The following is a 13,499-nucleotide window of genomic DNA, read 5'->3' on the forward strand; positions in this document are numbered from 1 at the left end:
AAACGTTAAAAGGTATAAAAAGCAGTGCCTTTCTCCGTGGAGCTCCAATATGCCAATAAGGACTGTGAATTTCTGGTGGGAATACATCCGCTGCACTTTCCAAAGGGAGGTTGAAGTTGGATGGCGTAATTTTAAGTTTCAGGACTACTATTCCATGGACGACACTGTGGAATGCTTCTCTCCTGGCTAACTGGCTTGGCAGGACACAGGGACGGGCCTGAACAGAGGACTACTGGTGCTTCCCTCGGCTGGGCTCCTGCAGCAGAGACAATGCGGGGACTCCGTAACGCGGCTTTCCTGAAGGAGGCGTTGGTTCCCATTGTAGAGACCACAGGCAGTCTCCAGCAGAAGGAAACACTGCTGTGCAGTGTAGAAAATAGCGGTATGGTTTATGCCGAACTAAAAAATACTGCCAAAAACCCCCCCAGCTTTTCATTTTGGTTCATTCCAAAGACTTTTATTGTTTTTAATCCTGGAAATAAGAATCTGTATATTTGACAGTTCTGAAGTCCCCTCTGGAAACCCAGAAAGCACAGTACCGAGGTCACTTTCTGGTGGCATTTTAGGCCACAGTGCCTCAAAGGTGCAGGAAAGCCAGCTTTTCTTTCTCCCCAAGCCCCCGTCCTCCCCTCCCCCTCCCTCAGCACCCAACAACATCGGATTCAGGCAGAGAGTCCATCTTAGAAGTCCCTGTGGGGGGCAAATAGTTACTATGCTTGGCTGCTGACAGAAAGGCCAGAAGTTGAAATCCCACAAGTCACATTCAGAAGAAAAGCCTGGTAATCTAGTTATAGAAACTCAGCCACTAAAATCTCTATGGAGCTAAAACTATAAAAAAAACCTTTCTCCTCTGACCTACAGTTAGTATGTTAGGCTGGATTGTCTAGCAGGGGTCCTCAAACCTTTTAAACAGGGGGCCAGTTCACTGTCCTTCAGACCTGTTGGAGAACCGGACTATAGTTTAAAAAAAATCTATGAACGAATTCCTATGCACACTGCAAATATCTTATTTTGAAGTAAAAAAACGAACGGGGCAAAAACACCCAGCGGGCCGGATAAATGTCCTTGGCGGGCCACATGTGGCCCGTGGACCGTAGTTTGAGGATGCCTGGTCTAGGGAAACACAACCAGTGACCCTCACATTTAGGAGAGAGCTTTATATCAAGTAATTTTATATTAAGAAGGCATCCCAGCCCAGTCCAACTCAAGTCTCTGATGAAGGCCAGGGCCCTCTTCAGACTCATATAACTGCACGCATGGAAAGGTGAAGTGAAATGTGGGGAGACAGAGGTGGTAGGTCCAAAGTCATACAGATCCCAAACTGGTGGAAACATGGCAGGGTGCTGACAGGTCTCAGAGCTGAGTGGGCCACGTGAGGCCTCCCCTGGGGGCAGGGAGAGTTCCAGGAAGCAGGAAGGCAAGGGGGCAGAGAGGGAGGGATCCCAGTGTCTCCCTTACAGGAAGGCCACCCCTTCCAGGAGATATCATTAGGCTGTACCCTAATAGACGCCCCTATACTTTCACACATTAACATAAAATCTATCACAGTGGTGAAGTAGAAATGTCTTCATGTGGCTAGTCTATCCATATTGTATAGCTTCCACCGAATGACTGGGTGGGCCATACAAATAAGAAGTCGAGAACTCTAACTTAGAGACTGGTCCGTTTCACCATTCCTCTATGAATAAGAGAGCAGGAAGGGAAAAAATTCCTGGGATCAGCAAGAAAGAAGAATTCCCAGTGGAGCACTTCAAGATCCCTGAGTGCAATGGCAGAGGCAGGACAAGCCAGGACACTGAGACCAGAGATTGAGGCAAAGAATTCAAGAGACCAAATAGAAGAGCAGAGCCAAGACTAGGAGACGGTGAGGCAGGGAAGCTGTTGCACCTACTGGCCCAGAGTCCTCTGAGACTGAGAGAGTGATTTGCCTGCTGACTGAGGAGAGATGCTGCTGTGGACCACAGATTCTTTTCTTTTTGTTTTAGGATCCTTTCTGTGGTAACCTGTTAACATCCCTAAGACATCCCCATTACTGTGAGGATGGTCTCTGAGTGGCTTGTGGCCAGTGCCACAGATGATGGAGCCTAGAAGATAAGTAAAGTGCTGTGGGAGGAATGTTTGGTGTCAGAAGAGGGTAAAGAAAGATGGAGGGTGAAGACAGGTGTGACTTTAGTCTTGTAGCCATGGGCCTAGGGCTGGTGTGGAGATGAAGTCTCTTGCTCCTATTGAAGCTGGAGAAAGCCAGATGTGGCCCCGGTACCTTTTTGTCAATAGAGTTATGGTAAGTTAGAATGGACTCAATGGGGATGGTTTGGACCTAAAAATCTCTCTCTGGGACGAGCCAGTCAGGGTGCAGTATAGCACCGATGAAACACAACTTTCCTCTAGTTCTTTAATGCTTCCCTCACCCCCACTATCAAGACACCGGCCCGACCAGAGCATGCACACGGGTACAGAGAAGAGCTGGAAACAGGGAATGCAGGACAGATAAACCCCTCAGGACCAATTATGAGAGTAGCGATACCAGGAGGGGAAGGGGGAGGGACAACAGAAAAGTGGGTGAAGGGAGACATCGGTCAGTGTAAGAAATATTATTATTAATGAAGAAATAATAATTTATAAATTATCAAGGGTTCATGAGGGAGGGAGGTTGGGGGAGGGAGAGAAAAAATGAGCTCAAGGGCTCAAGTAGAAAGAATATGTTTTGAGAATGATGATGGCAACATATATGCAAATGTGCTTGACACAATGGATGCATGTATGGATTGTGATAAGAGCTGTATGAGCCCCAGTAAATTGTTTTTTAAAAAAATCTTTCCCTGCTTGGATTCACCTTTGTAACAAAGCCACATGGGACAGGCAGCGAAACTTCCATATTCAAATAAAATTCAGGTGAAGGACATTGTGTCACTCTTTAAATGAAATAAGATCTCATCACAATAGTTTTGTTCTTGTTGTTTAAGGATCAGGGAGCACTGGGGGTGCAGTGGGTAAGGCCTGGGTGGCTAACAGAAAGTTTGGCTGAAAGAATTCACTCAGCAACTCGGTGGGAGAAAGACGTGGTTTGTAAATATCCGGTCCTGTAAACATCACAGTCTACAAAACCCCACGAGGCAGTTTTGCTCCATCACATGAGATTGCTAGGAGGAGGAATAAAAATAGATTCCATGGTATCCCACAACACAAACCAAAAGATGCCGTTTATTTTTAAAACTGCGACTTAGTGCCATCTTCTGGCTGAAGAATTCCTGTGTAGCAAGATCACCAAAGTCTTTGAGAAGTAGCAACCATAGCTACGTTAACATTCCTAAAATAAAGGCCCCATGGAACTGACTCGGTTCTTTGACCTTTATTAAAGGTATGAAAATCGGGAGACTGAGTTTATATGATCTCCTCAAACACTGCCGTAAGGGCCCAGATTTTAATTCCAGCCCATGCTTTCTTCAGTGAACTGACAGCAATATCCCTCCGATAGCCTATCATCATTCCTTTTAGATGGTGTCCTGGGACTCAGGGCTTAACAACAGAGGGCAGCAAACTCCATACTTTCTTGTGCTCTAACTCAGCTTCATTAAAAAACAAAACAAAAGGAGCTCAAACTGGCCCCAGACTTGATGACAGTCCCTTTCGTAAGTCCTTACCTACAGGCCCAGAGACCTGCCGTCCACGGGCGCAGGAATCCTCCCTATTTAGGTGGTGATGTGGAGCAAGGTTCAATGTGTGTGGTATCTATGTGTGTGTGATATGAATACGTATGTGGTGTCTGTTTATGTATTGTATAGGTGTTTGTTGTGTAATGGTGTAAGAATATGTGTGCGGTGTGTACAGGATGTGGGTGGCATGTATATAACACATGAGGTATGTGTGTTTGTGGTACATGCATGTGGTGCATAAGCTATAGAAGAGAAGTGTTATATATTTGTGCATAAACATGCATGTGTGAAGAATCTCCTGCAGAACAGGAAGAACTCAGGGTTCTGGAATTGTTTTCTGGGTTTTTTCCACTTCTCCTTATTCTATCTTCACAGAGAAGAAAAGGGAAAACTCAGCACCCCTTCCTTTTGTGGCCCCCCTTTGAGGTTTCCTTCGGCCCTGTGCTGTGGTTAGGATGGGGCGGAGCGACATTCTGCTCTGTGGGTCGCATGACTACGAGTCTTTAAGTGTCTTGCTTAGTAACAGACATTCCTGGAAGGCCAGTGCCTCCTGGAAAGGCCTCCTCCTTCTGGCTCATGGAGAAGGTTAGGTAGAGGTCTATGTCCATACAGCATTCTAAAACAGGGCTGGGGACACAGTATTCTCGTCCCTAAGCCATCAATGCGATCTGTTAGAACTCAGGTGTACATGTTGGTTAACACCATCTGTTTGACTATTTAACCTGTAACATTCACAAAAATCATCACAAAACTAATTTAAAACGATTAGAAACCATAGTTTTAAAAAAAATCCGATGACAAAATGGACCTCTTCGGAAAAGCACGGGAAAAATACGGGGGCTTCAAAAAGTTCACGGGAAATTTCCACAATCGCTCATGCATCATTCCATGAACTTTTTGAATCCTCCTCATACACTGCAGTGCTATGAAGCTGAGTCAGCTCTCTGGAAGCTGGGAGGCTGAACACTGAGTGGTAAACTCTACAGAAAACATCCAGGTATGGCCGCAGTCACTGACCACTCAGCAAATGGCAACACGGCTACTGATCAACTGTGTGTATAAAGGACGCATCCACATTTAAAACATTCATGTCATTAGTTCCACAAAGAGATGAACTGTTTTCAAAATCTTCGGGCTAGTGGACCATGAGGTATGGGGCAGCCACAATCAATATGAAGTTGGTCAGGTCGCCTGTCTCTGATATTCCATTGTTCCCTGCTAAAGAAGGATTAGACGGTGAAAGGACCAAGTAGTGAGCCAAGATCTCAGGGGGAGATCAGGTTGAAACAATGCACGAGGGTAGTGTAGCAGTCCAAGCTAGATGACCTGTGAGAAGCCCTGGAAGCCATTTCTCAACCTTGTAATTTTACCCCTTTCCTATAAGATTTTCAATTAATTTACTTTTCTTTATTTGCCCTTCTCTGCTACCCAAGGGAAAGGAGAATTATTCCTAATCATTGAACACTATTTTTATTGGCCAAACCTTTCCTACACTGGCCTATACAGAGGGGTGGTCTATACACAGGGCCTGTTCGACAAAGGGAAGAGGCCGAGAAAGAGTCTGAGACGGGGAGGGACCCTGCTTTCCTGGTTGGGATTCTGGAGGAGAGAGAGCCCCTCATTCCCCTTGCCTCCTCACATTCTAGATGTTTTTAATTCTAAGAATCGGGGCTAATGAGAAGAATTGAGAAATCACACCCAAAGGAGGTATAATCTCTACACATTTACAACGTACCTGCTCCTGTTCCAATAAGCCTGTGGCATGTATTGTAGATACACTATGGGAGTCAAAGTAGGAGGACATCATGCATTCAGAAGAACTTGTTTTCCTCAGAGAGGATCACGTTACCAAAACCCAGCATATCAACTCATCTTTTTATGATTATAAATACAAATTTGACCTGACAAATAGGTTTTCATTTTGATATTTTTAAGTCCAGTGATTAATGTGTATTCCATCTGTTCAGCCCTTTCAGGATGTTGGGATTCTCTCTTTAACAAAATAATTAAACCACCAGATAGCATGTTTTCAAATCTCTTGGGTGGTTTTTAAGAATTTCCTAGCACAAGTCCAAAATTGACTTGTGTCTTCTTTGGCTAAGTCAAGGTACTGGTTGTTGACTTTCTACATACCTCCTCTATTAGGAGGAAGGCTTGTTTTACTGCCCATAGTCCGAGAATCTCCTAAACAATGTCTTGGATGAAGATGGCTTAGATGAAGATGGGATGGCTCCAAGTTCACACATATTCATGGACAGAAGAATAAGAGAGAGATCTAATTTTGAAGGTCCACCAGCAGAATTAATGTCATTGGCTAATGATGCATGTAAGATAAAACACTAGACAAACTAGCTAAGACTATACAATTGATAATACTTACGAGGTTTTGTTTTTAATTCAAAGTCACACTTAACAAACTCAATAAGCCTGTTAGTGGTAAGAGGCAGGGTCTGTAGATTAATCATGAACGAACACCTTTAGAAACCCAATCTATACCCATTTGAACCACCATATTTTCCTCACAAGGGATACAGAATAAGATAGGTTTGGGGACAGGTTCTGACGGCATTCTTACACCATAAGACTATACTCAGTAGCTAGCAGTCTGAAGCAATCTGCCTCAAACTCACGGTCAACCAGAAACCTGGTTTTGTTTCAAAGACCCAAAATGGCAGACATCTTATCTCCCATATGCAGTCTACAATACAGAATTTTATTCATTAGATTCATGCAAATGTCATGTAGGTTTGTGGGAGAGGGAATTCTGGGTAAAATCACATAGATTATGTCCATGGTCTCAAAACACAGAGCAAAATCAGGTTCCTGCCCTGTTCTCCTCCCCTTCCCCTTTTTCTGCATAACTGTCTCAGTGCACTAGTAGCATTCAATTAAAAAAGCAAAAATAATATGTATGGATTGTGATAAGAGTTGTATGAGTCCCTAATAAAATTTTTTTAAAAAAGGAAAAAAAAGAAAGAAAAGAAAATGATTAGGGCAAAGAATGTACAGATGTGCTTTATACAATTGATGTATGTATATGTATGGACTGTGATAAGAGTTGTATGAGCCCCTAATAAAACATTTTAAAAAAAAAGCAAAAATAAAACCAAACAAAAAACAAACCCTCCAAACATTTTATCTTTAGGAAAGTTTTTAAGCAGCAGGGTTGTTAGGCTGGGTTGACAGGGGAAACAAATCCAGTGACACTCATATATGTATAGGAAAATGCTTTTATCAAAATAATATTACACATCAAGAAAGTGTCCCAGGCCAGTTCCACTCAATCTGTAAGGCCAATACTAGCCCATAAGCCACTCTTCAGACTCACATAGCCACATACAGTGATACAGACTGCAGGATCACAGACCAGTGGGTGCAGAGTCACGTGTATCCAAGGTTGGTGGAAACATGGCAGGGCTCTGGCAGGTTCAAGGTGTCCAGCAGGCAGGCAGGTGAAGGCGGAGGGAGAGGAAAAGAGGCTGTGGCCTGATTGACAAGTCTGAGTCCATTGCTAGCCATGAGTGTCCAATTGACAAAAATCATCTGACTACCATACAGGTACACATTTTAAACACTGTCAAAATCACATTCCAGATACACCAAGTTCCTTTCTTATTTTTCCTTGTACTCTCACATTCCACAAGTCGTGCTTCAAGTGTATCCTTGGGACACGTTAAGATTAATGAGTTCATGAGCAATACATCACAGAGAGAACATCCTTGGTCAGGACTCTGGAGCTGCTAGGTATTCAAATGCTTCACAGGATCCCAAGGACTGGGAAGACATAAAAGGAATTTGGAAAGAGCCCCTAAAATTAACTTGTCAAGAAAACTATGTGTACAAGAAAACAAATGGATCAGGCTATCCTTTGATCCAGCTGCTCAGATGGTTTGTGCCTGTATTTGCATATATACAAGGATCTTCCACACGAGGCTTGCCGCTCCAGTGGGCAGAGATCAATAGATGCACTCAAAATCAAACTCACTTAAGTACATTTTTTACGGTTGTCTAATAAAAGCAGCCACAGACGACAACACTAGGGTATTTAGTTAACTACGTCGTAGTAGTAATTCCTCAGCCGCAGCTCCACTGCTGCAAATCCAGGCCTATTCTCCACCCTAAAAAACAGAGATAGATTATTGCTTGTCAATGTGTGTTGTCAGTTGAATTACATCCCATACAAAAGTCTAAGCCCCAGTATTTGTGAATGTCACCTTAAATGGATTTAGAGTATTTGCAGATATAATCAAGGACAAACAAGGTCATTTGAATAAACTCTAATTCGATCTGAGTGGTCTTTCAAATAGGAGAGGCACACAGAAAGGACACGATGTGAGTCAGGTAAAGATTGGAGTGAGGCATCTACTAGCTAACATCAGGGATTGTTAATGAGCACCAAAATATGGACGAGGCAAGGTATCCACCCCTGGAGCCTGCAGAGAAAGCATAGCATCGATGGCATTTTAATGTCAAACTAATTACGTAGGGACTTTGGCTACATTCTTCACAGTGCATAAATATCCTCATTAGTTTCATTCGGGCTTTTCTCCATCAACAGTTTCCACACCCCTCTCTTCTCATTTTTGTTTTAAAGCAGTTGCTGACCTTTTGGTCTTATACTGATCATTTTTCAAAGGCACATAGTGTTGTCTCCTCTGTGAGCCAAACCGATTTTAACTAAAAGGTGCTTACGGGATAGTATTTATTCAAGGTTTAAAGAGTACCTTGGTTTCAAGGAGTTCTCTAGTTTAACTACTCCAACAATTCTGGATTTTTTGAGATTTGGGGCTTTTGTTGTATATTCTGTTCCATCTATTGTGGCCCTGATCAGAATGGTTGACAGTGGTAGCTGAGTTGAAGGTAAACAAAGCCATTGTTCTTAAAAACTACTAGTCCTATAGACTCAATTATTTTTTATTCTTTCTTTACTTTTTTCTCTTTTGCTCTGGACCAGTAGGCAAAATCATCATGAGAGGTAAGAAAGGCTATTATATAATGATTAAAAGGTAAATCAAATAAGAAGACATTATTATAATAAACACCTGCTTACTGAATGAAAGAGCCCCAATATATATAAAGAATTGAGAAGAAAAATAGGCAACTCTACAATAATATTAGGGGGTTTTAATATACCACTTTCAATGAAAGACAGAACTATTAGCAACTAAAAAGACATGTAAAACTAAACAACACAAGCACTTACTTGACTTCATAAGCATATACAGAACACTCCACCCAACCAAAGTATACTAAATATTCTTTTCTAGTGTGTGTGGTATATTCTCCACTACAAACTATGTGTTGTGCAGCAAAGCAAGCATCAATAACTCTAAAAAGCCTCTCCTATAAAATTAGAATTCAAAAATAGGAAAATCATAGGGGAAAACCAAATACATGGGAATTGCGTAATATTTTGCTGAAAAGCTGCTACACACTAGAATAAACAGCGTTCTGTATTTGTTGAAGATTGCTTTGTAGCTTAACACATGATCTATTCTATAGTACCACGTGCATTGGGAGAAGAATGTATACTGTGCTGTTGGGTAGAATGCTCTTTGTAGCTCTAGGAGATGGAGCTGGTTGATTATGTCGTCTAGCTCTTCTGTTTCTTTGTTGAGTTTCTTTCCTGATAATCTGTCTTTCCTTGCGATGGGTATATCGAAATCTCCTACAATTATTGCCACACTTATTTCTTTTTTCAACTCCGTGAGAATTTGCTTAATGTATTTTGAGGGTCTTTCATTAAGTGTATATGATACCACGGTCATATAATTTTGGTGCATTGTTCCTTTAACAATAATGTAGTGTCCATTGTTGTCTATTATTCTGTTATTTTCATTGAAACCTATTTTATCAGAGATTAATATTGCCACTAGCTCATTTCGAATGGTTGCCACTGGCTTCATATATACTTTTAACATTGTCTGATTTTTAGTATAGCTTTGCCTTTGAGTTTTAGGCGTGTCTCTTTTAGGTAGCATATGGATGGGTCTTGTTTTCTAATCCAGTCTGCTCCTGTTTTTTGATGGGTACATTTATGCTATGACAGATCCAATGTCATGATTGATATATGGGGGTTGCTGCTATCATTTGGCTCTTTGTGTTTGGTTTCTCTCTCTCTCTCTCTCTCTCTCTCTCTCTCTTTCTCTCTCTCTCACTCACACACACACACACACACACACACACATCCCCTTTGTAGTTTTATTGGTGCCCTTGTTCCTCCTGTATTTCTGTGTTGAGTACGGTTTTCATCATCTTGGTTTCCCAGTAGTGTTGTCCTGTCTGATGCTCTCAAGTCTGTCTGTTGTTGTTGATTGTTCACAGTGATCTGGTTCACATTTTTTATAATCCTGGTCTTGTTTTAATTCCTTGTCTGGAAATAACGTATATACTCATGTATAAGCCGAGTTTTTCACCATATTTTTTACCTGCTCCGTTTCCAACCTGGGCCAGTTCACCCCTCCTTAGGCAACCTGGTGGCCCCCTACTCCTGGGAGGTCACCATATTGATGCCGAACTTAGTGCGGACACCCGATCGGCATAGCACACTGCAGCCCAGAACTCCTGGACTCAAGCGATCCTCCAGCCTCAGCCTCCCGAGTAGCTGGGATTACAGGCATGCGCCACCACGCCCAGCTTTCACCATATTTTTAATGCAGTTTTTGTGGTAAAATTAGGTGCCTCAGCTGATAGTCTGGTCAGCTTATACTTGAGTATATAAGGTACCTTTATTTCTCTCGTATTTAAGGAATAATTTTGCTTGATATAAGATTCTTGGTTGGAGAAAATCTTTTTCTTTCAAAATTCGGTATCTGTCACTCCATTGTCCTCTTGCCTGTATAGTTTCTGCTGAAATGTCTGACCTTAATCTTATCAGTTTTGCTTTGTACATAACTGTTCTTTTTTTCCTTTATCTTTCCTCAGGATTCTCTCCTTTTCCTTGAAATTGGAAAATTTGATTATGTTATGCTGTTATGTTTTTCTTTTTGGATTTATCTTATTTGGGGTTCTTTCAGCTTCTTGAATAGTCATTTTCTCCCTCTTTGAAATGTTGGGGAAATTTTGTTCCCTAAGCTTTTGTACTATTTTCTCTGTTTATATTTTCTGTTTCTTCTTGTTTTGGGATCCAGAAAAGACATAGGTTGTTTCCCGTGATATTTTCCCACATCATTCTCAGGCTTTCTACTAATTCCTTTGCTTTTTTTGTTGTTTCTCTTGTTGGTTGTAGTCAGAGTGATTATCTTTGAACTCACTGATTCAATTTTCCTTTTCTTAGTTCTATTCCTCAGGTGTTTTACTATGTTGCCTAATTCTGTTATCTCATTTTTTTTATCTTCTAGAAGTTTTTTGTGTTTAAAGATTTGTTTTTTTCAATTTTTTCTGTTGTCCTCGTTAGTGTGCCCTACATGTCTTGAAAGGAACCGAACATCCTTCTTCTGAATTCTGTGTCTGGTAGTTTGGGGGCCTCTAGTAAGGGCTCCTAACTCCAAGTCTTGGCACGTTTCATTGCAGTACTTTGCTTTGTTCTTGACCTGTCCTTTTCAATTTCCTGCTGATCCCTTTCACTCCTTCAGTCCTTCCATTTTCTCGAGCTGCTTTATGGCAAAGAGCAAGCTTCAGGCATCCACTTTGATCTTTTTCCCTCTCTCCTGTCTTTGAAATGAACTTTTCCTTCTTCGTGTAGGGAGTTAGAAAACAAATGAAGAGCACGCTCACCTCAGCATATCTTCAACGGAAAGGACTGAAGAAAAAATTCAAGCCACAAGTCACAATATTGAAAGATTCTATGGGCAAAATATTGAGCAGTGCATCAAAGGGAGATGCAAGGAATACACAGATTCACGGTACTAAAAATGACTGGTGGACAGTCAGCCCGTTCAAGAGGTAGCACTGAAGGCATCAGCCAAAGACCAGGCTTCAGGAATTGACAGAATATCCATTAAAATGTTTTAACAATCAGTGCTTATGGAAGCAGCCATTAAGAAATCAAACAACACTTTGCATTGGGCAAATTTGCTTCCCAAGACCTCTTTGAAAGTATTGAAGAATAAGTGAAGCACTTTGAGGACTAAGGTGTACCCGACTCAAACCATGGTATTTTCACTTACCTCCCATGTGTGTGGAAATTGGACACAGAATAAGAAAAACTGAAGAAGAATGGATGCATTTGAATTATGGTGGAAAATGCTGCAAGTACTACAGACTGCCAAAAGAAAAACCATCCTGTCTTGGAGAAATTACAGCCAGAATGTTCCGTGGAAGCAAGGATGGCAAGACTTCATCTCACGTACTTTGGATATGTTCTCAGGAGAGACCAGGAGACCTGGAGGAGGGCGTTGTACTTGGTGAAGTGGAAGTGTACTGAAAAAGGAGCAGACCTGCCTCAAGGAGCTGGATTGACACAGTGGCTGCAGCAATGGGCTCAAAAACAGCAACAGTTTTGAGAATGGCACACAACCAGGCAGGGTTTTGCTCTCCTGCACATTGGGTCACTATGAGTTGGCACTGACTCAATGGGCCCCTACAACAACAGTGATTTCAGCAAGCAAGGTTACGTAATCTGCATACCTCAGGTTCTTCATGAGTTTTCCCTAATCCTGATGCCATGTTCTACTTTACGTAGTCCAGCTTCTTGGATTGTTTCCTCAGCGTGCAGATTGAGTAAGTATGGTGAAAGCAAACATTACGGACTCACACATGTCCAAATTTTAAACCACGCAGTGTCTCCTTGTTTAGTTTAAACAACCATCTCTATGCAATTTCTTCATGAGCACCAGTAAATGCTAGCCAATTCCGATCCTTTGCAATGTTATCCAGAGGTTTTCACAATCCACACAGTCAAAGGCCTTTGCTCAGTCACTAAAACATAGGCAAACATTTTCTAGTATCCTCTGCCTTTAGCAAAGATTCATCTGAGTTCAGCGGTGATATCCTTCCTTTCATTGTTGATAAAGGTATTTGCAATGATAAGTCTTACAAAGTTCTCTCAATCAATATCCAGCATCGACTGTATTACAAAGGAGGAATTTTCCAATGACCACTCCCTCCTTTTTGTTTCCAGTGTTCAAATTCCAGTCATCAGTAATTATCTTTTTATTGCATATTTTATTTATTATTTTTAAAAAAAATCATTTTATTGGGGGCTCATACAACTCTTATCACAATCCATACATACATCCATTATGTCAAGCACATTTTTACATTTGTTGCCATCATCATTTTCAAAATAGTTTCTTTCTACTTGAGCCCTTGGTATCAGCTCCTCAGTTTTTCTCCTCCATTCCCCACTCACCCACCCTCCATCAAGAAACCTTAATAATTTATAAATTATTATTACTTTGTCATGTCTTATACTGTTTGATGTCTTCACCAGTAATTATCAATGCAACTTGATTGTATGATAAATTTCAGACTGAGGAACCCAAACCAAATCCACTACTATTTAGTAAAAGGAGCTGATAGAATTATTTAATTTCTTCATCTTTGGCTTTAGAATTGGTGTATAAATTTAAATAGCAGTTGATTGCAGGCATAGAGATATTAGTCTACATAGAGAGCATTTTACCTCAAGGTAGTTAGTGAAATATGTTTTTGCTGATGAATACAGTGTTATCCCTCTTGTATTTGTCTTTCCTGGTATGGCAAACTGTAGGACTGCATGACTCAAATGGCTAGGAGATGGATTTTCTTGCATTCCATTTCCTTTGTGATTACTTCAGCTATCCTAAATTCATACTTTGTACATTCCAATTCTGATTATTAATATCTGTTTTCATGTATTTATTTTAATTTTCAATCATACTCCATCAACAAATGAAGGTCCCCAAAACTTCATCCTATCCAAGC

General features: G+C 41.2%; 1 protein-coding gene across 1 annotated transcript in view; it reads right to left on the reverse strand.

Moving 5' to 3' along the window:
• Nucleotides 1-6,909: 6,909 nt before the first annotated feature.
• SYK (spleen associated tyrosine kinase) overlaps nucleotides 6,910-13,499 on the reverse strand; it is a 77,714-nt gene continuing 71,124 nt past the window's right edge. The window contains exon 14 of the mRNA XM_075550860.1: nucleotides 6,910-7,771. Within this exon, the coding sequence (XP_075406975.1) occupies nucleotides 7,699-7,771 (73 nt within the window). The 3' untranslated portion in view covers nucleotides 6,910-7,698. The remainder of the gene's footprint in view (nucleotides 7,772-13,499) is intronic.

Source organism: Tenrec ecaudatus, chromosome 5 (genome assembly GCF_050624435.1).
Source record: "Tenrec ecaudatus isolate mTenEca1 chromosome 5, mTenEca1.hap1, whole genome shotgun sequence".
Taxonomy (NCBI): domain Eukaryota; kingdom Metazoa; phylum Chordata; class Mammalia; order Afrosoricida; family Tenrecidae; genus Tenrec; species Tenrec ecaudatus.